This window comes from Lutjanus erythropterus, chromosome 6 (genome assembly GCF_056507025.1).
Source record: "Lutjanus erythropterus isolate fLutEry1 chromosome 6, fLutEry1.hap2, whole genome shotgun sequence".
NCBI classification, from domain to species: domain Eukaryota; kingdom Metazoa; phylum Chordata; class Actinopteri; order Lutjaniformes; family Lutjanidae; genus Lutjanus; species Lutjanus erythropterus.
Window position 1 is genome coordinate 14913347 of NC_139322.1, and position 25304 is coordinate 14938650.

The 25304-nt window shown below is 39.6% G+C and overlaps 1 protein-coding gene across 1 annotated transcript; it reads left to right on the top strand.

Moving 5' to 3' along the window:
- Nucleotides 1-16408: 16408 nt before the first annotated feature.
- On the top strand, nucleotides 16409-25304 carry susd3 (sushi domain containing 3). The gene is made up of 5 exons (XM_084720754.1): nucleotides 16409-16916; nucleotides 19604-19798; nucleotides 21650-21797; nucleotides 23754-23921; nucleotides 24020-25304. The coding sequence occupies exons 1-5, from the start codon at nucleotides 16832-16834 to the stop codon at nucleotides 24363-24365; spliced, it is 942 nt and encodes a 313-aa protein (XP_084576880.1). The 5' UTR covers nucleotides 16409-16831; the 3' UTR covers nucleotides 24366-25304.

Below are 25304 nucleotides of genomic sequence, written 5' to 3' on the forward strand. Positions count from 1 at the left end.
GTATTACTGGTGTGCTAATTCTGCTATTTTACAAGTCTCATGCACGTGCACTCAAATACACACAGGTGTATGACTTACATGGTTTTCTGAAGTTATGAGTGTTTGTTGAATCTGACGCGGCGTGTTCGTACGAGCCCTTCATACAAAAAAAGACAAGAAAATGAAAATGTTCTTGCATGAGGCCCATTGTGTTTTTATTACCTTAGAACTAGCCATTTATATCTGCAGAGGCTTCAGTCTTTTCCCACAGAGGCCAGTTTTGGTTCTCCTACATGCTTGGAAGGGGAGGGTGAGGCAAAGTTATTGCACTCTGCAAGCTCATTAAAACCTGCACAATGATCCTTTAAGGATGAGTCATAATAAGTTTGGTGTAACCTTGACTTTTTATGCAGGAAAATTAGCATTTTAGCATTTTTTTATTATTTTTTTCCTTATGGGTCAGGACCCCCCAGGGGTTAATAAATGCTACAAGATAATAATGAAAATAGAAAAAAGAAAAAATAACACATATAGCAGCTGCACAAATCGAGTGTTTGGAAACATCTTCCACAACAGCAGTTACTCTTTAACATTCACAGAGAGTGAAGAGCTGGATCCAGTTCAAGGGATCAGTCTTCAACATCCATATAAACAGTTTGAATTTGTTGCAAATTTTGTTTTGCTTTGTTTGACACTTCCTGGTGAACGACTGTAAATATATGACTTGATGTGCTCATTTGAAGCTATTTGAAGCTCCTGAACACACTCTGTTGTAAGACTATCCCATTTGGGAATAAGAAACAAGTTCAGTCTGGTGTTAAATTTTATTTTTGTCTTGTTGGAATTGGTAATGTGTGCACAGATGATGGTATAAAAATTGTGGTTGGTTATAATAAACTATTTGGACTAGTTTTATAATAAACAGTTTGATAATAAAAACTGCAATTTCTATATTTACACGGATCAGCCACAACATTATAACCACTAACAGGTAAAGCAAATGATCATCTGGTTACAATGGCACCTGACACTGGGTGAAATACATTATGCAGCAAGTCTCACAGAGCCAAACATCTCTCCACAGCACTGCTGGAGAAAAGTCTGGATCCACATATGATCGTCTATAGCTGAAAAAATGCGCTGACTTGTTTATATTTCACTAAACTAATTGTCTTGGGGAGCACTAAGCCCCAGGATGATGCCACCCTGCCCCTGCAAGAGGGGAACTTTCTTTGGCAGATCATTTGCATGTTTTGAGGCAAACCCTGACATTAAAATGCCTAAATCACCATGAGCTGCTAGCTTGTTCACATTCATACTGTTAGCGTCCCAGGTGCAAATTTGCCATTTTCAGAGTGTGGGTTGCTATCTCACGGGGTTGTTGTTGTTCCTGTGGAAAAATAGGGGATGTTGCCTGAAATAAGCATCAAATGGCAGGTTTATAAACACTGAGTACATCCAGTGAGTCAGACTAGGCAGTAGGTGAATAGTCAGTTCTTCAAGTTAATGTGTTGGAAGCAGGAAAATGGGCAAGAATAAGGATCTCGGTGACTTTAACGAGGCCAAATTATGATGGCTAGACAACTGGGTCAGAGCGTCTCTCAAACGACAGGTCATGTGGGGTGTTCCCTGTATGCAGTGGATGGTGCCTGCCAAAAATGGTCCAAGGAGGGACAACCGGTGAAGTGGCGACAGGATGATGGGTGCCAAAGGCTCACTGACGCACGTGGGGAGCAACGGCCGGCCCATCTGGCCTGATCCTACAGAAGAGCTACTGCAGCACAATTTTCTGAAAAAGTTAAGAAATCCTCCCACAGATCATCAGTTCCCCAGATGTCAATCTGATCAAGCATGTGGGTTGTGCTGGAACAAGTCCGATCCATAGAGGTCACACCTCACAATTAACAGGACTTAAAGGAAACTTAAAGTAATAAATCATAAAATGACCATGATATGTCATGAGAGATCAAGGAAACGATGGAAGTAACATAAAGAAGTTAGAACAGCTTAAATGAGATAATATGACTTCTTCATATCACCTCACATTATGAATTAATACCTGGTTAGTTCAGCTGCAATAGGTTTTAATCAATATTACAAGAGTTGGAATTACTTAAAAAGCTTCAAAAGTATATTGAAGTATATTTTTAAGTTGTGGTATTGTATTGTTTTGCAGTGCATGATGAATTGTGTAAAGGGTCATACATAAAATATACTGTAGTCAGTATGTGTTGCATCATGCTGTCCCTACCCACCATAACTGCATAACACCCACACACAAATGCAAATGCAGAAACCTCTCCTCTGCAGTCAGTTCTTCATTTCTGCGAAGGAAGTGGTTGCAACTGTTTCCTGCCTGTCTCTCATGTTTTGTGCCATACACATGAAATGAGGGTTTATTGTCAACCCCCCACAGTTTCATTGCTTGTGTGCAGCTGATGCACACAACAGTTTTTTGTTTTTTTTTGTTCAACTCACCAAGCAAATTACTGCCTGGAAGTGATCTCACAAACGAAACTGGGAGGATCTGTCACACCCTGACCACTATCAGACGCCCCGGGGAAGTGTTCTACATTTAATCACAGAATCTGAAGGTGGATGATAGAGATTTACTAGATGATGATGAATTGCTGTACTAGTAACAGTACATCACCAGAGACAACAGCATTCACATCTTTGTCTCACTCACAGCCTGAGCAGAGGTGGAAAAAATGAAATCTGATTCAGACTCACAGCCACTGGAGAGAGTCGGTCATCCTATCATTATATGCTAATTAAAAATGGCTAAGCTGGATTTGATGATGATGATGATTTGGGGTCTACTTAAGTGAATGACTAGAATGGCCTCAGAAGAGCCATTAGCTGGACTAGCCTCCTTCTTGTTACACCCAGGACAAAACAGCATTAAAAAAAGAAAAATACAGTTTTTCTCTAAGTAAACTTAATATCTAATTTATTCCCCAGAGCTTCACACCTATTTTTACTCCGACAGATATGTAAATGCGTGTGAACCTGCATGCACTTACACTAAATTAAATTACACCGCAGCCCAAATGAGCACATCTAATGACAAAAACACCATCCATAACTGAACACTGTCTACTCTGGGCCATTGAACAAATGATGCTGTCAGACATCAGACCTGCATATCTTATTATACAGAACATCTAACATCTCATCATTGTGTGTGGAACATTGTGGAATAATGTGAAGTAACATAACAACATCTAAAGCTCACTGGAAGAAAACAATGAGTGATTTGGAAGCACTCATAACAGAATGACTCATTTGGCAGACGCGTATAAATAAAAAGTCAAGTGAGATGCAGCAAAAACAGAATCACAAGATGCACAAACACAATACAAACATAACCTAGAAGGGCACTGCTGATCTAAGATACACAAAAATGTTTATATTGGACCTGCATCCAGCCATTATTTGAGAAATTACTCATCCTGAAAAGAATGAAGAGGTTTTAGTAAAAGTTCTAGTGGACCCAGAGATGATGTTGAATGTTCAGTTTAGAAATCTCTGTTATGTTCTGTATTAAAAGGTTCAAGGAGGATATGATCTTCAAATGTCCTCAGTAATAAGGTACAGCTTGTATGTTTTGTTCCAGTGAATGGAGGAAGATGAATATACTTAAGATAAGAAGTGGATGAACTTGAACATGAAATCTGTTATCAAACTCACTGCCTCGTCTTTTCTTCTTCTGGAGTGAGTTTTCTAGATATTGGCTGGAAATTATAGGGATAGTAGATTTTTTTTTTTTTTTTGCAGTGGAGTTGTATGCAGTACTTATTCATAGTCAGTGTATTACTTGCAGTAGATGGCAGTCAGCATACCCCCAGTGTGGAGAAGCAGAGAGGAGCACCAGTGCAGAAAGCTAAGCAATGTACTACTGTGGACAGGGTCAGCAGCAAAATATATGCTAGCCACTTTTAAAGAGGAGAGATCAATATCAGCTTAAGTGTACACTGTTTTTTTTTTAACACTTTTACTTCTTTAACTTGCTGTTAGACAGCCTTTTCCAATGGGAAGCCAACATTATATAAGCCAAGTATCGTTCTCTCCAAAGACTCCTTTGGCAAAAACAGTAATTTTACCTTACAGAACACAGGAGTTGCTGGTCTACCACTGCCTCGATCTGTCAGTTTGTTTGTGTTATTGTGTGACTAACAGTGTGCCGGGAGGTCATTTCAGGTGTACCTTGGGATTATTGCAAGATACAACTCCAGATTAATTTAGATGAATTAATATTTACTTTGTCATGGCACACTCTCTTCCTGTCGGCTGTCCTGCATGGCTGTCAGGCTGGGTGGTGGGTTTACCTGGTCACACAGCGGGTGATATTTTGAAAGGGGCGTGACAAAGTAATTAAGTGGGGTGATGGGGAACAGGTGTGGACCCCCGAGGTGAAGAGATGTTTGTTTGGGTGCTGAGACGAGAGGACAGAGGTTTCCCCCTTTTCCCTTTTGTTTCAAGTTTTTGTCTGCGTGTTTAATGTCTGCAAGATGAACTGTCAATGGAGCGCAGATGGAAAGCAGTTACAGACCAACGAGAGTGAGCTGGCTGAGTGACAGGCATTGGCTCAGCGCCGGAGCAGAGAGACACAGGTGGGCCTTTACCTTTACCCTGGCAGTCGAACACTCAGTAGTTCTTGTTGTTTAATATATGCATGGGCGAACAAGCCCTGGAATTCCTCGATCAAGGGTCTGCGACCTACGGATCCTGAGCAGCATGCAGCTCTTTTGTCCTCTCTCCTGTGGCTTTGACAAAAAATTAAGTGTTATCATTTTTGTAGGGACTAAAGTGATTCTTACATTCTCCAGCTGTAAGAAAGGTTGAGCTTATACACTGAAAAGTTTTAATATTTCATTGACTCCAGTGTGCGTCACAGCGTAGTTACGTCAGCTCCTTCTCCTCTGAATGTTGCCTGTGGCTAGTCTTGAGTCTAACTAGGCTACGGAAGCCAAATTCAAAACAAGAAAAGTCTCGGAGGAGCTGCAGCTCCAGACAGATTTTTTTCCCCCTCTTTTTTGGCCCCAAATTGCTCTTTTGATAGTAAAGGCTGCAGACCCCTACCCTTAACAGTTTTCTCTGTTGGCACAGTTGATGGGTGGTGAGAATTATTAGTGTGGGACATAAAGGAGCCTGATTGAGGCCTTTTTTGTAACTGCACTCTGGGAATTCTGCCTCTGATTGGCTACTTGTTGCCTCTGTTGGTTAAGGTTAGGGGTTGGTTTAGGGTTGGCCAATCAGAAGCATAATAAATAATTAATAATTCAGTGACATATCTGGTTTAAATGGGTGTGTTGTTGCTTTGATGTAATTTTACAAAATTTCAAATGAACTCTCGAATTATTTTGCAAATATTTATGAGCTACACATATTTATGAGCTATATAACTCATAAATACTTACACATTTATGAGTTTGTCAAATTTTATTTGGTAGTAGTAAGTTGAAATAAATGTTTAAAGAGTGATAGAGTCTGTTTTAAAGATATAAATATGGGTGTGCCTTGATATTTTGGCTTGCCCTTTGATGTCCTTTGGGCAGAAAAAGTTTGAAAACCACTGACTTAAGTGTTTAAATTTTTTTATCTCAAAAAATCCAAACTATCCCTTTAACGACTCAGCACACTACCCTATCACTTAACCTTAGAGATTTCATTTTTCATAATCTCCTAGTTTTCCCATCTTCTATTTTCAGGCTGATCGGCGTTATCACTCTCCCTTCACTCCTGTTTTCTTTCAACACATCCATTCCTGCCGCCCTGCAGACTCTCACATCTTTCATTTGTTGTCTTCGGCAGCGTCGGGCTGCCCTGCTGTTAGCTCTCTGTCAATATCTCAGTGGGAATCTTGTCCCTGGTTGCACCAGTCCTGTTAACAGTGCTCAGCACACATGGATGTTTGAGCACTTAGGAACCTGCAGGATACCTGTGACACAATAAAGCTGATGCACTTCCCTTGGTGCCCTCCTTCACTTTCTCCGTTTTTGCTTATGTACCTTTTTTCTTGGTCCATTTCTCTTCCTCTTTGGTGACAGGAGTGGTGAAAGGCTTTGTGCTTCTGGGTGGAGTGCTGTGGGAGGGTGTATTTAACTGGAAGTATTGCTGCAATATCATATGACAGCTGACTGGTCACTATTAACGCCCTGCGATGGGTGTCAAAAAATGAGAACTTCAGTGGTCAATAAAGTCATGAATTTACAATCTTTACATTTTTAGTCACGCTAGCAGTGTGGCTTTAATGATGGACATGTCTGTCAGTCCACCACTTTGGTCTAGACTGAAATATCTCTATAGAAACTACCGGATGAAATGCCATGACATTTGTTCTAGACCTGTGGTTCTCAAACCTTTTCTCTGAAGTCCTCCTTCAGAGGTCAGACAAGTTCACACCACCCAATCCCACCATTTACAATGATAAGTGAAGCAACTAATAAAAAAAAGGGAAGTAACCAACAAATGAAAAGTTGAATTTTAGTGAAATTAAGGTCAGCACAATAGCATCAACTAGCTCTTTTTTGTTTATTTGTCCTACATAAATCATATTCATTCAACTCAGCTGAGGTGGGAATCTTTGTGAATCTCAAGATACATTGCTATTCCAAATCTCTGGTGTCTGATTCGATTCAGACTTGTTTCTTAATTAAATGAATAAAAACAGGGGCACAATTTTCAGTCTAATGCATCAGTGCCAAACCATTTATTGATGTCCTTATTCCACTGAAATAAAATGTTAAACAGCTGACAGTTAAGATATAATGTCCACAGCCTTTTTATTGTAAACAATTAACTGCATTAAAGGCACAATATCTAAGTTCTGCTTTTGTGTTAAGAGCATGTAACTACAGTTTGCTAACATGCTAAACTAGACTGCTAGACATGCTAGACATGTCATATATTTTGTTAAGTTGTGTACTTCCATCATTCCAAAGAAATCCATATTGTTTTTCACGGTAACAGTGCATTTCTTGCTAGCCATTGCTAGCTGGTTGCTAGTCGCTTTAATTTCCGTGAAAACATGGGATACATCTGACACGTCACAGAGTGAGGAAGGAAGTCGTCGGACCCGACTAAATGTTACATGGATATAACCTCGATATTATCTCCTCCATGCAAAATGATTTCATGTCAGGTAGATTTTCATCAGCTATGGTGGTTGTTTAAAGTGACAAGAATTCCCATGATTCCACAGCGCTTCATAACGTCAGCAGACTACTTGCTATTGTTTTAGAGAGAGGGACCCCAGGCCACAGAACATATTGTTAAGTACAGCTTCACAGAGCAGCTGTAGCTTCTTTTTTTCTTTGTGTTTCCCTACCAAAAGCCACATTCAGTTCACTTTCTCAGAAAGCTTTTTCTTTTAGTACCTCTCACATTTAATGCTCCAAATATTATGCACTCATGTGATGAAAACCAATCCCCAGCTGGATAGGAAATTATGCATCATATAAGCTTATGGATATTAAAGTAAAGGTGCAATTCAATCTGCCTTACTAAACAAATCCCTGACAAAAACAGTATGCCTAACTGATTTGGTTTCTCCTCCCAGCACCGCCACAGTAATACAGTCCCTCATCCTCTGTGGTGTCTGAGAAATGCCATGCATCTGCAACCCATGCCCTGCAAGCTGTGCACGTCGGAGGTGGCACTGTAGCAAAGAAATGCTTGATCAACTCAATTTCCTGCTAAAGTCTCATTCTTCTTACCTGCCACCCATTTCCCGTCTCCTCTCTCTTCTATTTCTCACTCTCAAGTGTACAGAGGTGCAGATTTATGGAGCGGCCCAGTCGCCAGTGGCCACAATCCAGCCTGAACAAGTGATTTGTTCAGAGATTACAGACACAGGAGACAGAGAAAGGAGCATTAATGATGTTATGGACAGATCACTAGGTGTGTGTGTGAGAGAGAGAGAGAGACAAAGAGAGGATGTGGGTGTTTAGAAGAGGTTTCTATTTTACTTGACGAGGGTCTATTTGTTTTAACTTTAAAAAGTTAGTGTCTGGGCTGCCTTAAAGTTTAAAATTGATTAAATTTGAAAAGACAAATTGAAGTAATTTTGTAATGATTCAAAACAAACTTTTCTAGTAATTAATTCAGCTGTACTTGAGAAAACATGTTCAATATTTTGGATGTATTCCTGGACTGAGAGCTCCCAGTGAACTCGGCTGAACTGAGACCAAAAGAGTTTGTTGACAGGGAATAGGCTATACTACCAAGGCGGCTGTTTTGTCGGATTTGGCTCCTGGCATCACGGGCTGGATCGTCAGCTAACCGCATCTAAGATACTTAAACAAAAAGTAAAGCCATCTTCTCATCAGGAAACTCTGCAAACGACCTTGGTACTGTTTTTCCTTCGGTCTCAGAGGATGTGTTTGTCTCAGTGACGATGTTCACTGGAAAGGCCTCTTTGTTGTCCTCTAACAGCAACAAAGCTAAAGCTACACATGCCCATCAGCTACTCTGTAATTCTGCTCCGGAGCGTGAATGTATACTCCCTTCATGCTCCGACAGCATTATGAGTGAGAAAGCATTTCATTGGATGAAAATTTTGTAATGCTCCTGAGTGCAAGATGAGTCATCAACGGTTTTTAATCATTTTCCAGGAAAAGACAAACTCTGAAATACCATTAAAAATACCAGAGAATATCTATAAAACAATTTTTTGTCATTGTTTGGCCAGAGACTGCTATGGGATGTAAGTGACATAGAGATGAATACTCGTATTTAAAACATTTAAATACCGATTTTGACTTCATGGGAACTTTTCACAATATATGTGTTCTCCAAACTTTAAAAAAATACATTTTTAGTTCAAAATCAGATATTAGACATTAGTTATTAGACTGTCATCAACTTCATGAACATGAAGGAGTCTTTATGAATGTTTATGACCAGTGTCATTAAGTGTTATTTGATCAATTATGTTACTTTTAATGCAAAGTAAGTTTTAATGCACTGTTTGAGATGTCTTTATTATGACATCTTGACGTTTTATGACAACTGGCCTTATAACATTTAATGACATCTTTATTATACTGTTACAAAAGCATTTGTCAGTGTAATAAAACTTAATGACATCTTTATGACAGTCCAAAATGTACCACTTTAACTTGAGGTCAAGAAAAATATTCATGACACGCTTGTAATGGTCTTATGATGGCCAATGTCAAAACCAACTGCTTATGACAGACAGGTAATGTTGTCTTGTCTTGTCTTTTTTTGTCCTGGTTAATGTAAGGTTGTCATTACAAAGACATTACAGTCTTGGTTACTGTCAGTTAAGGTCAATCATCATATAAAGTCAAGTTGTCATGACAAAGACAAAGACAACTTTGCATTAAAAATTACATAATTGACCAAATGAGACTTAATGACAACAGTCATAAACATTCACAAACACTCCATCATGTTCATGATGGGTGTCATGACATGGTTATGACAGTACAATGACAGCCTTATGCACATCCTTTCAAATAAAGTGTTATCTTCATGTGTACGAGTTTTGGATGTTCAGAAAATACAATTCAAGTATATTTATATTAAGCTAATGAGAAAAGATTAATTGATTCCTTTTAATTCTTGAATGTTTTTACCGTGCTTACTGAGACAGACATTAACTTTTAAAGGGTTGTGGGAAATATTTCTTTTCTAAGCACTCTGTTATTTTTTAAAAAGTCATGTTTCAGTTGTGTTGTGATTACTCATACTTGTAACAGTGATCCACAGCAGGTTATATTTGCCATCAGCAATCACTCAACAAAGCTCTTCATCCCCTTTGAAGAAGAGGCCTTTGAATAAAAACCTCGTGTCTAGTGCTGCTGGGTAGTCAGACAATTAACACTAACATCTCGCTGGGTGTTTCGTTTTATCACTTTGGGAACTAACCAAGGACACTTCAGAGAGGACACCTTCAGTCTCCTCCACCCAGACCTTCAGCCATATGTGTCCTGATTCGAGTAGCAGCATTGACGGGGCCGTTGGCAGTGGGAGAAGGGGCCCCTCCTGCTCTGCTTAATTACCTGCATGATGGAGTGGTCCCCCCCTCTGCCTCCTCCTCCTCCTCCTCCCCCTCCTCCTCCTCCTCCTCCTCCTCCTGCAGAGCCACTGTGCCACATTGTGTCAGGGGCAGTGCGGACACAAGGAGCTGGCCACTCTCACCTGCTTCACCTTTCTCCGTCTCTCTTGTCGCATCAGATTAATAATAAAATAGCAACAGACGGGGAGTTTTCCTTTTGGTCAACTGAATATTTCATCATCTAGTCCTGCTTTTCTTCCCTCTTTTTTGCCTGTTTTTGGTGATTTAGTGAATATCAGCTTTATTCATTTTTAATACAATAAAAGAGGCATTATTGACAGTCCCAGGCTTCATTATCAAGCCTTCTGGTTGTCTATTGGATTGCACAGAACACACAAGCCTGGGCAGAGAGTAAAGTGGAAGGCACTGAGAGTCCAAACTGTACCCGCTGAGACTACGCCAGACCACATTAACTGTTGCTGTAGCAACCATCACCAAATCAGAAGAGAAAACTCGGAACACTTTAAGCAGAGTAATCTCTCAAAATGTCCTCATCCAATGTGTGTCTTCCTCTATCTTCCTCTTCCTCGTCTACCTCTAATGGTCATGTAAATTAGCCTTGAACACCGAATTCATAGAATCAAAAGTGGTGTAACTGTGGACATTCAGAATTTAATGGAATTTAACAAAAAGTTAATTTAAGGAAAATTTGGCTCTCTTTCAACTATATCTTCGTTAAAATTCAATACATGATTCATAAAAACTAAATGACATTGGAGGCTGACCTCCAGCATTTTTCCCAGAGTTGCACAATTTTAGACATTTTAGGATACTTTTTTCATGACTTCAGACTGATGAGGAAACATCATGAAACAATCAGTGGTGGACAAAGTGTTCAGATCCTTTACTCAACACAGTTCACCCCAAAATGAAAAAATTACATTTTTCCCCTGCCTGTTGTGAGTTGGAGAGTTTTGGAGTTATCGGCTGTAGAGATGTCTGCCGTCTCTCCAATTCAATAAGACCAAATGGCACTCAGCTTGTGGTGCTCAGTGCATCAAAAAATTCAAAACCAGTGTATCTTCACAAAAATCCCGACCCAGTTTCATGTAGGAACTACTTTCTTTCTGCAGTAGAATCTACCAGAACTATATTCTTTCTTCTAGTAAGAAAGTACTCCATAAAACTGCTCACAGCAAGGTCTGAGGATTATCTTGAATAACCGGGTCATGATTTCTGCAAAGAGACACTGGTTTTTATTTTTTCAAATATATTTTTTGGTGCTTTGAGCACAACAAGCCAAGCATCATTTAGTTCTATTATACTGGAGAGAAAGCAGACATCTCTACACTCGATATCTCAAACTCTGCAACTCACATCAAAACTATTTAGATGGATAAAAAGCACTACAGGCCAGTGTATTTGTCATTTTGGAATGAACCGTCCCTCAAAGTAAAAGTAGCAACACCACACTGTGAAAATACTTCAATACAAGTCCTGCTTTCAGAACCTTACTTATATAATATGTATTATCATGATAACGTACTTAAAGTATCAAAAGTAAAAGTACTAATTCTGCAGTAAAATGATCTCAGTATTTTACTATTATATGTGACTGTTGCATGTTCTCCATGTCTGTTGGGCTCTGGGAGGAGCAACGTGGTGTTTGGAGACAAATTAGGCTCAGGTGAATTCAATCTGCCCTCAATCAGTTCACCTTTTAAGTATGGGGAGAAGCCATTGTTCTGTTTGCTATGCCAACAACCAGATCTGTGTTCCTGTGTTGTTAGCTGTATTTATCAGTTTCATCGTTTCATTTATTTGTTAGTTCCATTTATGACTAATTTCAGCATCAAAGCCAAGTTTTAGTTTGTATTAGTAAAGTTTTGTTTGGTATCTGATGCTTTATTGTTTGATAATAAAGAAGATGAGTGAGTATGATGAGTAAGATGAGTAAACAGTGATCTTTGACATAAAGTTTGTGTAATCAAGACAGACTCATCACTTGACAAAGTTAAAGAGAAGTTTTCAGAATTTGCTGCCTCACTCCCCAATTCTGGTGATGTGATGTTTTCAAATTACTGCTACATTAATGTGCATCTGTCATTTTACTGCTGCAGATGTTGAAAGCGCCAGCACACACTTTAAACATCTACGCTTAATATTTACCATAGAAATAAAGTAGTTCCTGAATGAAACTGCTCACAACAAGGTCTGAGGATTACCTTGACCAGGGCATGATTCCTGTAAAGAGGTATTTTCATTTTTTCAAATGTATTTTTTGGCACTTTCAGTATCACAGTTTTTGATTTTGGGATGAACTGTCCTTTTAAGTTTGAGCTAATAATACTTAATATACTGTTGGGTAGTTCAATTGACAGCAATAAAATTGTCAGGCAAATGTGTTGCAGTAGGAGTAGAAAGCTGTGTAAAATGAAAATCCTCAAGTAATCTTCCAGTACTTAAAATTCACACAGTACTACAGAAAATGTACTGAATTACTTTTCAGGACTGGAAACAATTAAGATTTGTCCTTAACTCATACCTCTGCTTCCTAACTTGATAATTTTTCTCTGAAGGTGTCCTAAAGAACAGTGTTACACTTAAACAGAGAGGGTGAATTATGTAAACAGAATATTTAGGACAGTAATGAAGATAACTCGTGGTATTTGCATAGTCCTTAAGTCTCCAGTATGAACACTTTTAATCAGCCATGCTAATATATTCATGAATGATGAGGCAAGCAGCTGTCTGAACAGAGGCTCCCAGTGTGTCCGGGGTGGTGTGTGGGGGTTTGCTCAGGTGAACAGGGCTGCGCCTGTGGAGACACTTATCACCCACAGCAGAAACAGTCTCATGCATGCCCAGAATCCTCAATGACATCAGAGCGACGACATGGAGATTTAACAAGGAGAGTGCTGCTTTTAGACAGGAGAGAAAAGTGAGGACAGAAACCTTCGCATTATGAATGTGTTTATGGTTTTTTTTTTTTTTTTGGAGGTTCTTTGATGTCTGTGTGTGTGTGTGTGTGTGTGTGTGTGTGTGTGTGTGTGTGTGTGTGTGTGTGTGTGTGTGTGTGTGTGTGTGTAGATATTTTTCCTTCATGTTAAAGCACAGTAAATGCATCAGATATCCTGTCCCTCACTTTTAAATAGCTTTTCTTTCATTCATAGCTGCATATCATCATCATCATCACATCTCCACGTAGCAACCATCCATGGTTCATAACGAAGCATAACACAGTGATACTAACCAATCCATCCTAAGTCCCGCCCCTTTTTGCTGTGTGCTCCAACAACAAGTTTAGGAAGCTTGGTAGCCAAATTTCTTCTTTCCTGTACTTAGATATGATATGTGCTCAGCTCAGATATGTCAAAAAGTTTGAAGATGAAACGGTAAAAAAGACATAAAGTCACATTTTGCATCAGCTAGCCAACAAGCTATCTAATCTATATCTGAAATTCCATACTAGCCTGCTAATTAGTATGCTAAAATAGTATGTGAGAGGTTTAGTATGTCCAAAACCTTAGTATGAAACCAATAGTTTGCAAGCTGCAGGGGAAATACTACAGTACGCTATCAGTGGACACTTTGCCAGCATAAACATCCCACAATGCAATGCAGTGGCGAGGACAACAACAACATAACAGACAATGGTGGACAGCAACCAAGGCAGTTCTGGTGTAACATTAAGGTTTCACTTTGCAAGGGGTTATATATGTTTTAAATGATTTCATTGCTGGCATTTGATACCAAGTGTTTACCACAGTTACAAGTCTCCAGAAACCTCTCAGGAAATGATGTGATATGGGCTGAGCAGTGTGTGTCCAACAAGATTCATACTACTCTTTATTTATACAAATGTATGTTGTATGACAGGACACATTTTGTTGTAGTGCATAGTATGTGATTTTAGATAGTACATCAGGGTACATCAGTTGCTAGTTACATTTGATAGCTTATGTTAACAAAGTGCTTGCTAACTAGCTATATCATCTACATCAATTGTTAGCAAACCAGCTAGCATTTTGCTAACATTAGCTAACTTAAAGGTATAATTGGCAACATTTTCTTAAAAAAAAAAAAAGAATAGACTCATATTACATAATCCCTTTCAATCATAAGGTATGACCACTAGAAGTGTGTGTTGGTGGCTGTATCTGCAGAGATCTTGCCGTTCTGCCTGTATTTTATTTTATTTTATTTTCTCATTGTTGTGCTGTCTGTGGGATGTTTCATGTTTCATTCATTTACACACTGCTTGGACGAATCGTACTGATTCTACCTTTAAGATGTGACTATGGGTTTTGTTGCTTTTTTTACAGGTGCCCCAGTAACATCTTTTAATCATCTTCAAAATTTGGTTTCCTTTTTTAACTAGAAATGTATGTTTCTGTTCCATTTACTGTATCAGGGCCTTTCCTGTAGGCCCACATGCACAATAGCTCCTCTGTTTGAGCTGAATGGAACAGAACTTTAATTAGCTTCACTGGAAACACCTGTTTTTCTTTGTACTTCATGTCAAAATGGCTGCTGTATAAGTTTATTCCTTCCAGAGTCCTGCCGGTAAAATCGAGCAGTGAAACATGATTAAGTGATTTGCGTCAACCAGGTCAGCAGTCAACACTTTGACCACAAGTCTAACCGACCTGTGACACAGTGAGACACAAAGAGGGAAATGAAAGCAGCTGTCTGAGACATAATGAAAGACAAAGGTATACTAACATGAAGAAACAGAGAGTGACGTTACTTACAGAGACAAACAAAAGACATTGTAGAGTCAAATGTTTTCCATACACACAGTTAATTTTACTGTTATATAACAGCACTGACCTCCCTCTCACAGTGGTGGAAAGTAACTTACTACATTTACTTTGTACATACGTGCAGTTTTTAGGTACTTGTATTTCCATTTTATGTGGTAGGTCATTAAAAATAAATAAAATGTCAAATTTTATAAGTTTGAAATGACCATAAAACATTTATGATTCATTTAAAAAAAAATGTAATGAGAATTAATAAAACAGCCATGGGATTAAAATGATGTGTTCTTGCTGGTTTTACACTGTATTTGGTGGCCTGCTCACACCTTGTTGTGAGCAGTGTCATGTAGAAACTACTTTCTTTCTAGGAAAAGTAAAGTAGTACCAGTAGATTCTACTGTAGAAAGAAAGTAGCGTCTACATGAAACTGCTCAGAACAAGGTCTGTGGATGATCTTGAGTTACTGGGTCATGATTCCTGGAAAGAGACACTGGCTTTGAATTTTTTTCAAATGCATTTTTTTTTGGCTCTTTCATCACAAGCTGAGTGCCATCTAGCCCCATCATATGGGAGAGAAGGCAGATATCTCTCCAACTGATATCTCCAAAATTCAGCAACTCACATCAAAGCAACCCTGATGGATAAGTAGAACTACTGGCCAGGGAAAAGTATGTATTCTCGATTTGGGGTTGACGTGTCCCTTTAAGTGAAAGATCTGAATATTTCTTCCACCTCTGCCCTTCCACATGACATTATCAGTCTGACATTTGTTCCATGGTGTATTTGGCACTTAAACTGAATTTCTTCTGTCTCCTACTTTGAAACTGATGTGGATAAACTGACTTACTGGTTCATACATGGACACTTCTAAAGGGATTTTCACACTGCATATTCTTAGCCCAGGGCTATCCTTATCCCTGGGATCACTTCGCCCCTGTTCATACACACACATTGTTAACACAAGGTGAAGCTAAGCCCAGGGCAATATGATTCATACTGCCCTTCTTCTAGCTCTGGGTTAAAGCCTCTGTACACCCACACAGGTATTTTCCATTAACCTGGCTGATTATCTTCCTCCTCTGATCTTTTAGCTGTTTAACACTGGCTGCTTTTAGCCCTGGCTTTAGTCGATTTTCAGGGGATAACCCTGCAAACTAGTGGCTTACCCCGCTCCGGAGCAGGGCCAGCTAGCCCCAGGCTAGAGTCGGGGTTAGCCCACTTTGGAACTTGCCAGCATTGTGCCAGTGTGAAACCTCTTTTAGCCTAACCTAACAGCTCCCTTAGCCTGGGACTAACCGCTCTCTTAACCTGGGGCTAAATGCAGCGTGAAACGCCCATAAGTGATGGTCCTGGACCTGAGGCTACCAAAAGTTTTTTAAAATGCCCTTTCAAAACTCAGCCTCACCATCACTTCAACTGCTGTGTGAAAACCTTAACTGTAGAAATGTTGATACTGGTGTCAGCACTTCAGCTGTGCAATGGTAAACAGATCTCTACTTCTCTCAGTGGCCTCATGTTCCTTATAGATCATCTTAACGTCACTGATTGTGTTGGATTTTAACTCGTGTCTCTGCCACCACATCCGGATGGGTTCACACAGAGCAACATCCTGCCAGCAAAGAGCGTTTCACTGACTGATGTAGTTAGTCGTCAGTGTCCTGCCCACAGAGCGCAGCCACTTGACCTGACCCGCTATAATCCACAAAGTCATTCTTGCTTTGGTCGACAAGGTCTGCGTCTGTCCTCTCCAGGGATCATCTCATCCTCTGGCGCGACGGTGTCCACCACAGCGCGCTGCTGTCCAAACACACACACCGCGCTTTAAGAAGGAGAAGAAGAAGAAGTGAACGATGCGGTGAGAGAGAGAGCATTGTGGGAGGACTCTGCATGACAAGCTGTTACACTGGGAGGTGGAGAGGCGAACTAAATCTCACACGCACGACTCCAGCTACGGAATCCCGACTTGTTTACCCTGCTGTACCGGGCACAGACGAGCACCGCTGCGCAGTCTTTACGCACAACCAGAGAGCGGAGTGAGGGGCGTCTGTCTGTCGGCAACATGTCAGCGGCAACGGCTTCAATAGCAGATGTGTCCAGGACTGATTTTACTAACAGAGATGACAGGCGTGACCGGAATAAAGCAGGTAAGACAGACGGAATCAAACCAAACGGTGTTTCATTCATACTTGCGTTGAACGTGTAGGATGTGTATGTGGGACGGCTTGTTTTTGTCACTTATTTGCACTTATTCCAGTTCTAATCTTAACATAAAACGATGCATTTGATCATTTTATCATTTTACTTTTTTTTTTTAAATTAAAGACTGACCCCTAAACAAGATCGTTACAACATGTATAAAGATTTAATGTGTGTTTTACCTTATTGCTCGACCAGAACTGTGCAATATCCCTTTAGGGGCTCACTGTGACAGTTTCCCAGCAATTGCTCGAGGATTAACAGACAAGGTTTATAGTGGAATGTGATGCACTTGTCTTTATTTGCTCATTTCTGAAAAACATACCCACTTTACATCATGCAATTAGTGTCGTCCCTTGTATTTGAGGCAAAATTTTCATGCACGTCTTTCATCCAGATCTTATCGTGTTTTATTGTTTTTACATAGAAAAACACAAAGAGGAAGTGAAAAAGGGAGGTAACGACGGAAACTCTGATGCACAGCTGGGCGTCTCGCACGCACGCTCACGCAGCCACACACACACACACGCGTTACATAAAAGTGAAGCTCTCTACTTATCGGCAATGAAGAGCGTCCTTGTGTTACATAAACTTGAATATGGTGAGCTGATGCTATGATGGCCCTCAGGAGAGTATATTTATTCCCGTAGAGTCTGACTGACCCAGTGCAGCTGTGAAATTTGATCAGAAGCATGTGTAATTCTTTAAAAAAGAAAATGCACATATTCTTCACTTAAAGTTAGAATCAATAGGATTGGTCATAAAGGCAGCAGAAAGACTGATTGATGAGTTTCTTTCCCAGGGCGTCAAATACCAACGTTTTGGGTTGTTAGAGCATCCTGACCACACAAAAACAATGAGAAAATAAGGAAATACAGGTAGAGGTCATAAGTGATAATTGAAAGAAATTATGTTTATATGAGTCTACATTTTTTAAGGAAAATACTGTATAGTATACCTTTAATCTCATCTGTTAGTTTCTTTCTTTCCTTTCCTACAAGTCCACATGTATTTACTAGAAGTGGTAACTGCAATTTTATTTACATAGCACATTTCAGGTCAAGTCAAAGTGCTTTACACTGAGCAACAAAATATGACATATAACCATTAACATGAGAATAGGTAACCTAAGCAACATAAATAAATATGCAGAAAATTAATCAATGAAGAATTTATCCAGTGTTGTCACACATCAATAAAAATCCCAAAAGGATAAGCAAAATTAAATGTACAAGAAATAAAGACATATGCAGCTGCAATGTTTTGATCGTGACGTACGTTTGTTTACAATGGAGTGGCACTCCGGGAACATCACACTTTAAAATGTTGTGCTGCAGCAACATTCCTGCAAAATCACACTTCAAACAATAAGTCGCAGTGTTGTTAAGGCAACATTACACGTGAAACATGCAACATCATACTTAAAATGTTGCTTTGCAGTATTGTTGTTACTGCAACATTACACTTAACGTAACATAACATCACATATGACGTCCAAGTAACGTCACATATAGCAAAACTTGTGTGGCAACCACAATCTCACATTGTTGAATATTCCTCTTCTTTTTAAGGCAGATCATTCAACAGTTTTCCAAAAGAACAATATATAGACTCAGAAATAAAATCACTTTCACTCGTCACTTAGACCCACTAGAAGTGTGTGGAGGTGACTGCACCTGCAGAGACCCCGCCCTCTTCCTGTGTTTCTCATTATTTTGCTGTGTTTGGGATGCTCTACCAAACTAAAATGTTGGTATTTGATGTCCTGAGAATGAGAGAAATTGATAAACTATTGTTCTACAGTATTTACACACAGTTCCTACTAATTCTGCCTTTAATAGTTACAAAGATGAACATTACTGAATCTCCCCTGTGTCACTTTCTATTGTTTTTTTTTAGTGAAAACCAAGAAGCAGGCTTCCCTCAGAAAAACAAACTGGTTTTTTGACTTTTTCTTGGCTGAATCAGATTCTCCTTCCCAGTTCTGTTGGAAATCACTGAGTTGATGTCATAGTGTTTATTTGCATTCCAACAGCTTGTGTCATGATGAAGTGATACTCATATGTTGTTGGTTCATCGTGCCAGACTGCTGGCGTACTGAGATGACACAGAGAAAGACCTCCTCCCCTCCTGTAATACGCTGTGCACTGTGCTGTACTGTGCTGTATGATAACTGGTTGTTTAGCATGGCTCCAGATGGCTCTGTGTGTTTCCACCAGCCTCGCAGGCCCTTTTGTTTAATGATTTATCACATTTCCTGCTTCGATACTGTTAGAATTTGATGCAGCATAGTGCCTGGCTGTTACGGGGGGGGCATGTTTTGTCACACAGTGTTGTGCAGCCCTACAGGGGTTCAGAGCTGATAGCTGTGGAATGACTGTCCCATTCCACACTCAATCTCGTCTGCAGAGCTCCATTCTTCCTTGTTCATCACCCTGAATTGTTGTTGTGCTCCTTTTGAATTCTGAGTAGTCTGATCATCTCCGTGAAAACAAATTTCCTTTGAAGATACATGAATTATACATGTGTTCAAACTTTCTTCGAACTTTTGGTGATTTATGCACATTTAACATCTGCAACACAATTCAATCACAACCACTGTCTTTGATGCGCACACTCTGAATCTGTATTTTAGGTCAGCCCCAGGCTCAGTGCACGCCCATGCCTCTGCCAGCCCTGGGCACACAGAAGATTATCCAGGGCAACGGTACCACTGTGGGCACAGTCATTTCCCTGCAGTGCCCAGACAAACACAAACTGGTTGGAAAAGAGCTGATATGCGTCATGGACACAAACAGCACCCACTGGGTGGGGGAGACGTACTGCAAACGTAAGAAGAAACTGAAACCTAAACATGACAGCTAATATAGAAATAATGGTACTCATTTTAGGAGCCAGGTGAACATTACTGTGTCAGTCTTAGACTGGTTTGCACCAACAAAGATGAATTTAATCCAAGACAAGTTCTAACCAGAGTTTAGCAAAACTAGATTACAATAATCTCTGTTTAGTAAATCCAAGTTCAGATGTAAATCGAAGTTTTAATAGAGCTTAATCATTATGGAGATGCTTCCTTACCCAAACTAATAGAAAATAATGAATAACTAAATTCATGTATCAGGACTTGGCAATAGAGGGTGGAAAACCGCTAACTTTCGGCTGCTCTGTATTCCTTAAACTAGAAAAGGTAGGATTTGTACGAGCTGTTCATAAACGCACCAGAAAGATAGTTAGTTGATTATTGAGTCTCATTGACATGACATCTAATAATGATGTTTTTGGATTGGTAAAACGTCTTTAGCACAGCAAAAATAATGAGTACACAAGAAAATGCAGGCAGAGGGCAGGTGCAGACACCACCACGCATTTCTAGTGGGTCATAGAGGATGATGACTGAAGGGGTTTATGTTTGCTTCATTATGTTTTAGGAAACAGTTGTTTATTATGCCTTCAGCAGAATGTTGCATTATTTGCTAGCAAGCTAAAAATGAAACAAAAAACATTATGTATTGTTTGCTAGCTCACTGAAAAGCAAGAAAAAAACATTGTGCTACTTGCTAGCTAGCTAAATAAATATTAATAAAATGTCGCATTGTTTGCTAGCTAGCCTAAAAGTTTAACAAAAGCTACAGTGTTAATATACGTATTATATGAACTAGAGTGGACGAAACTCTCTTTGAGGAACCTGATCATTTTGTTCAATCCATCTCAAAAAGGCAGCTGTTTTAAATGTTAAAGTTGGAAGTTAATACAAGATCAAAACTTTTTTGGTTTGATGCCACAGAATTTCATCTCACTTTGGAGTAAAAACAATCAAACCTGGGTTTAAAAAGATATTTAAATCAAATAATTTTAATTTTAAGAATTAAAAAAAAAAAGTGCAAAGTTAAACCATGATTTAATCTTGTTTATAAAAAGTCATCTTTGTTGGTGCAACTCAGCCTTAATTATTCATACACTTTCTAACTGAAATGTGTTGGTGTGCAGATTAAATATTTCTAATGCTTTTACTGGAAAAACTGCAGCGGCTGCAAAACTTCCCCTGAACTGTCTGTCGGCTCATTATTCTGAAGAGATGGAATATATATTGAACATTATGTGATAGGCATGGTGGCCATGGGCAATGTTACATAAGGACACTTAAGGTATTATTTGGCTTGAAGTAATTAATGCTCTAAATTAAGTGAGAACACATTTGAGAGACAATAATTTGTTGCTCGGGGATAAGGCTCATTTAAAGAGACTATTAATGCTAATGCAGGTAGAGAGGAATAATTTCAAGCAGGTGCAGAGTTAGTCATTCTTTTGGCGAGTGAGTGGAAAAAGTGAGAGCACGATCTTAATTATGTTTCAGGATCAATCATCAGGGGACAGAAGAAGCTGTCTGATGTGAAACTGAAAGAAATTAAAAATGGAATTGAGGTTTTATTGTCCTTTCAATTATTAGCCGGCAGGTGAACTTTCTTGCAAAATGACGTTATTTCTGCCAGTCTCCTCTGGTTATATGATAATGAAAGACTTTATCTGTACGGTGGCAGTGTTTTGTGCGGTGTTCGAGTCTGATTAGGAATTGTTGCACCGATTTTGCAGCATGATGAATGGAGCTGTTGAATATGTGGAATGCATTGCATGAAAATAAAGTCGATAAATCAGTCAATAGTCTTCTTCTCTCACACTGCAGCTCTGTCTCCCTACGAGGACTACGGTTTCCGTGTGGCTGTGCTGGCATCCATTGTAAGCTCTGCCATCATCTTCCTCATGTCCGTAGCCTTCATCACCTGCTGTTTGCTCGACTGCATCAAAGAGGACAAAAGGAAACAGGAGGAGAGGTGAGTGAGAAGTAAACAGTGGTGGAAGAAGTAATCAGATCATTTACTTAAAAGTACCCATGTAAAATTTAAAAGTACTCTATTACAAGAAAAAGTAATAAAGGTAACCTGACATGTCAGATGGTTTGTTGCACAGAACTGTTTAGGAAGTCATCCTTAGAAACTGTTTTGAAAAGGGCGAGCACTTTTAAAAAAACACTTGACAGGTAATTGGATGAACCATCCATCACATCGTACTTCAACCAGTTAGATTAAACTCTTGCTGAAGCCGGTCAGATGAAGAGCTGATGTCACACCTAAAACCACACCCACAGCTGTCAGTCGCAAAGGAAACGTAAAGGTGGTCTGTGGGGTTTTCTTTTAAACAAAGAAAAGTTATGTTAACATTCACTGTTACTAAAAACGCATTTTGTTTATCCTTGAGCTCTACCAAATTTGCTGAATGCATTTTCTTCCTCAAAAACAATTTACAGAGCCAATTTTGAAGTGTTTTAAATCCAGCATTGTTTATATCCACCTTTACTAGCTTGCAGTCATCTTCTTCCCTGCTTTTGTTGGCACATTGCTGCATATTCTGGCGTGTTTTACTACCTTTATATCAGTGGCAAGAGTGTATGTTACATCACCTGTGTACGCAAGGATGTGCAAAAGGCTGGGCTTAAGTTACCTGGGCAACAGCCCATTTGCTTTCTTTGGCTGAGCTGCAACTCTGGAGGGGAAAGAGAAATAACTGGTATATTTCTGTTGATTGGGTTGCATAAATACAAGTAGGCCATAATTGCTAAAGTTAGACCAAATTAAATTGCCATGTCTTTCAGACTTTGATAGGCATTCGTCTGTTGGCCACAGAGATGTTGTGGCTCGGAGCTATAAAAATGAGGAAGGAGGAAATGTCTCTTTAAGGGAACTAACAACACACAGACATCTGAAAAATGACAAGGGGCGCCTTGTAAGAAGTCATCCACCAAAAGACAAAAGACAAAACAAGACCAGAGTTGGGATTTAAATCTCAAAGTTCAAGTTTGTTTATTGTTCAATGAAGGAAGAAGTTAAACACGCTTCAACCCACTCACAAAGAATTGCAGGCCTGTCCAGTGCTCTCGAGGACAGGATACTCTTGTTAAAGGAGAAAATGGAAAGTGTGTCCAAAATACTGAACCACACAGACTAAAGGCCAAAACTTTTATTCAAAGAACTACCCTTTGCCAGATGTGTCTTCATCAGAGTCGAGGAAACATTAGTCTAAATAAAAGTTGTGGCTTTGAGTTAATTTTCCATGTATGTTTATTGTCCCTCACAGGGAAACTGATCACATATCATCTTGAACAATATATTATATTTTAAGTGTTTTTAATGTCAAATCTTTATCTGTAAAGTAACTACTGCCTAGCTGTCAAATAAGTGGAATAAAAACTACAACATTCCCCTCTAAAATGGAGTGAAGTAGAAATATTAAGTTGCATAAAATGGACCCTCAGTACCACAAAATTGTACTTAAGTACCCTGTTTGAGTAAATGCACATAGTTAGTTTCCATCACTGGAGGCAAGGGATGGAGAAAAACAAAAAGTAGTTTCCAATTATTAATTGATTATTAAAGTAATCACTAGTTATTCTGATAATCAATTAATCGATTTGGGTCATTTTTAAGAAAAAAAAAAGTCTAAATTCTCTAATTCCAGATTCTTAAATGTCAGTTTTTTCTGGTTTCTTTATTCCATTCTGACATTAAACTGAATATATTTGGGTTGTGAGCAAAACAAGACATTTTAGGATGCCGTCTTGGGCTTTGGGAAACACTGATCAACATTTTTTAACATTTTCTGACATTTTATAGATTGACAGATGAATCAGCTATGAAAATAATCATTTGTTGCACCCCTTGATGTATTTATGAACTGACATAAACTGACTGCTGTACTGACACACAGGTTTAAATGTTTCAATGTTTTAACAGGGAGTCAGATAGGTGGCAGTGGGAGGAGCAGGCCCAATATCAGCAGGACAATAGGTCTCGTTACAACCATAAAGGCCGGAACAACAACAACAACAACACCCAGGAGAAGATGCTGTCACTGTGGGACACCGGTCGCCCAGCTGTGTGTGACAACACGCCAGCCTGCAGGTGAGATGTGGGCAGAAACAGTCAAAAAAGAAAAATTCAAAATTTCACTTAACCAACAGAAAGATTAAGTGAACAACTTCCTGTCTTTCCCTCCACAGATGTCATCAGCAGTACGCCTACGGTCCTCCCCGCACGTTTGGCCCCACTCCTCCTCTTTCTGCCCTCCCTGGCCATGACTATGACCAGCCACTGTTACCCCGAAACCCAGAATCTGCACAGATCTCTGGTCCACCGCCTCAGTACTTTGGAGCTCCTCAGCCCTCCTGCCAGAGCACGAGCCTGGGCCGGGTCCAGCTGTCGGCAGCGGGGTCTGGTGCGGTGTGGCAGTACGGAGGACAGCAGCGGAGCAGTATGTCAGGAGTGAACCCATCAACCCCAGATGAGTCCAACACGAGAAATATAAACCCTGCCAAAGAGTTTTCCATACGGATTATATCGGTGTGAGGACATTTCACACTTGTTTTCTCATCAAACGTGTGTCACCTGTATCAATGAGGACTATGTGAAGTAAAAACTGAACATTCCTGGTCTTGTACAGATGATTATGTCTGCAGTTCTGAACAGTATGGAGGCTCTGTAGGCATACTAACTGAACTGATAGACTTATGTGCCTTTGGTAAAATGTGATGGCGCACTGCCCTCTGTCTGCAAAGGGAAGCCATTGCACTTTCAGGACACCAGCCTTGTTGGTTGACACTCCCTGTAATTAGAAGGTCAAAGTACTTTCATGCCCTTAATTGAGCTTTTCAGAAACCAGCTGAAATTGTTATGTTGAGGTTAAAGTTAACGATTAAGGTGTTTATAGGAACATAGTTGATGACGCATCAAGGAAGTTGTTTGAGAAACTCATCTCAGGGCAGGAAAGTCTGGTTTGTTGAACGAGGAGAGGAGAGCGCTGTACTGCGAAGGAAGCTCAACACAGCCAGGCTTTCTTTCTTTGCATAAGCCGGCTTGACAAAACCTAAAACCCCAATCAGACATAACAGATATCTGGATGATGGTTATCAGTTTGCTTGATTAACCCAGGCTTTCTTCTTCAGACTCTCTGCGCATTCACATCAAAAGGGATGTTTTCTGTATTATTTGACTCCACCTTACACGAGCCGTCCACAAGTTATTAGAATGAAGAGCTATGGAAAATGTAAAAATTTGGAAAAAGTAGCACAGTTGCTGCAAGTAAGATGGGAGAAGAAGAATGCTGTCAGAAAACTATTGATCAACTGAATGTGATCTTAATTCTGCACATTAAACAGTTAAACTTCATAGAGCAGATTTAAACATGATGGTGTCAGTCTGATACTGCTCCATTAGTGTGTGGATGAAATATTGTGTCAATTTAAAGTGTTAATATGACCTGAAGCAAACGGGGAAAAATGACTCTGC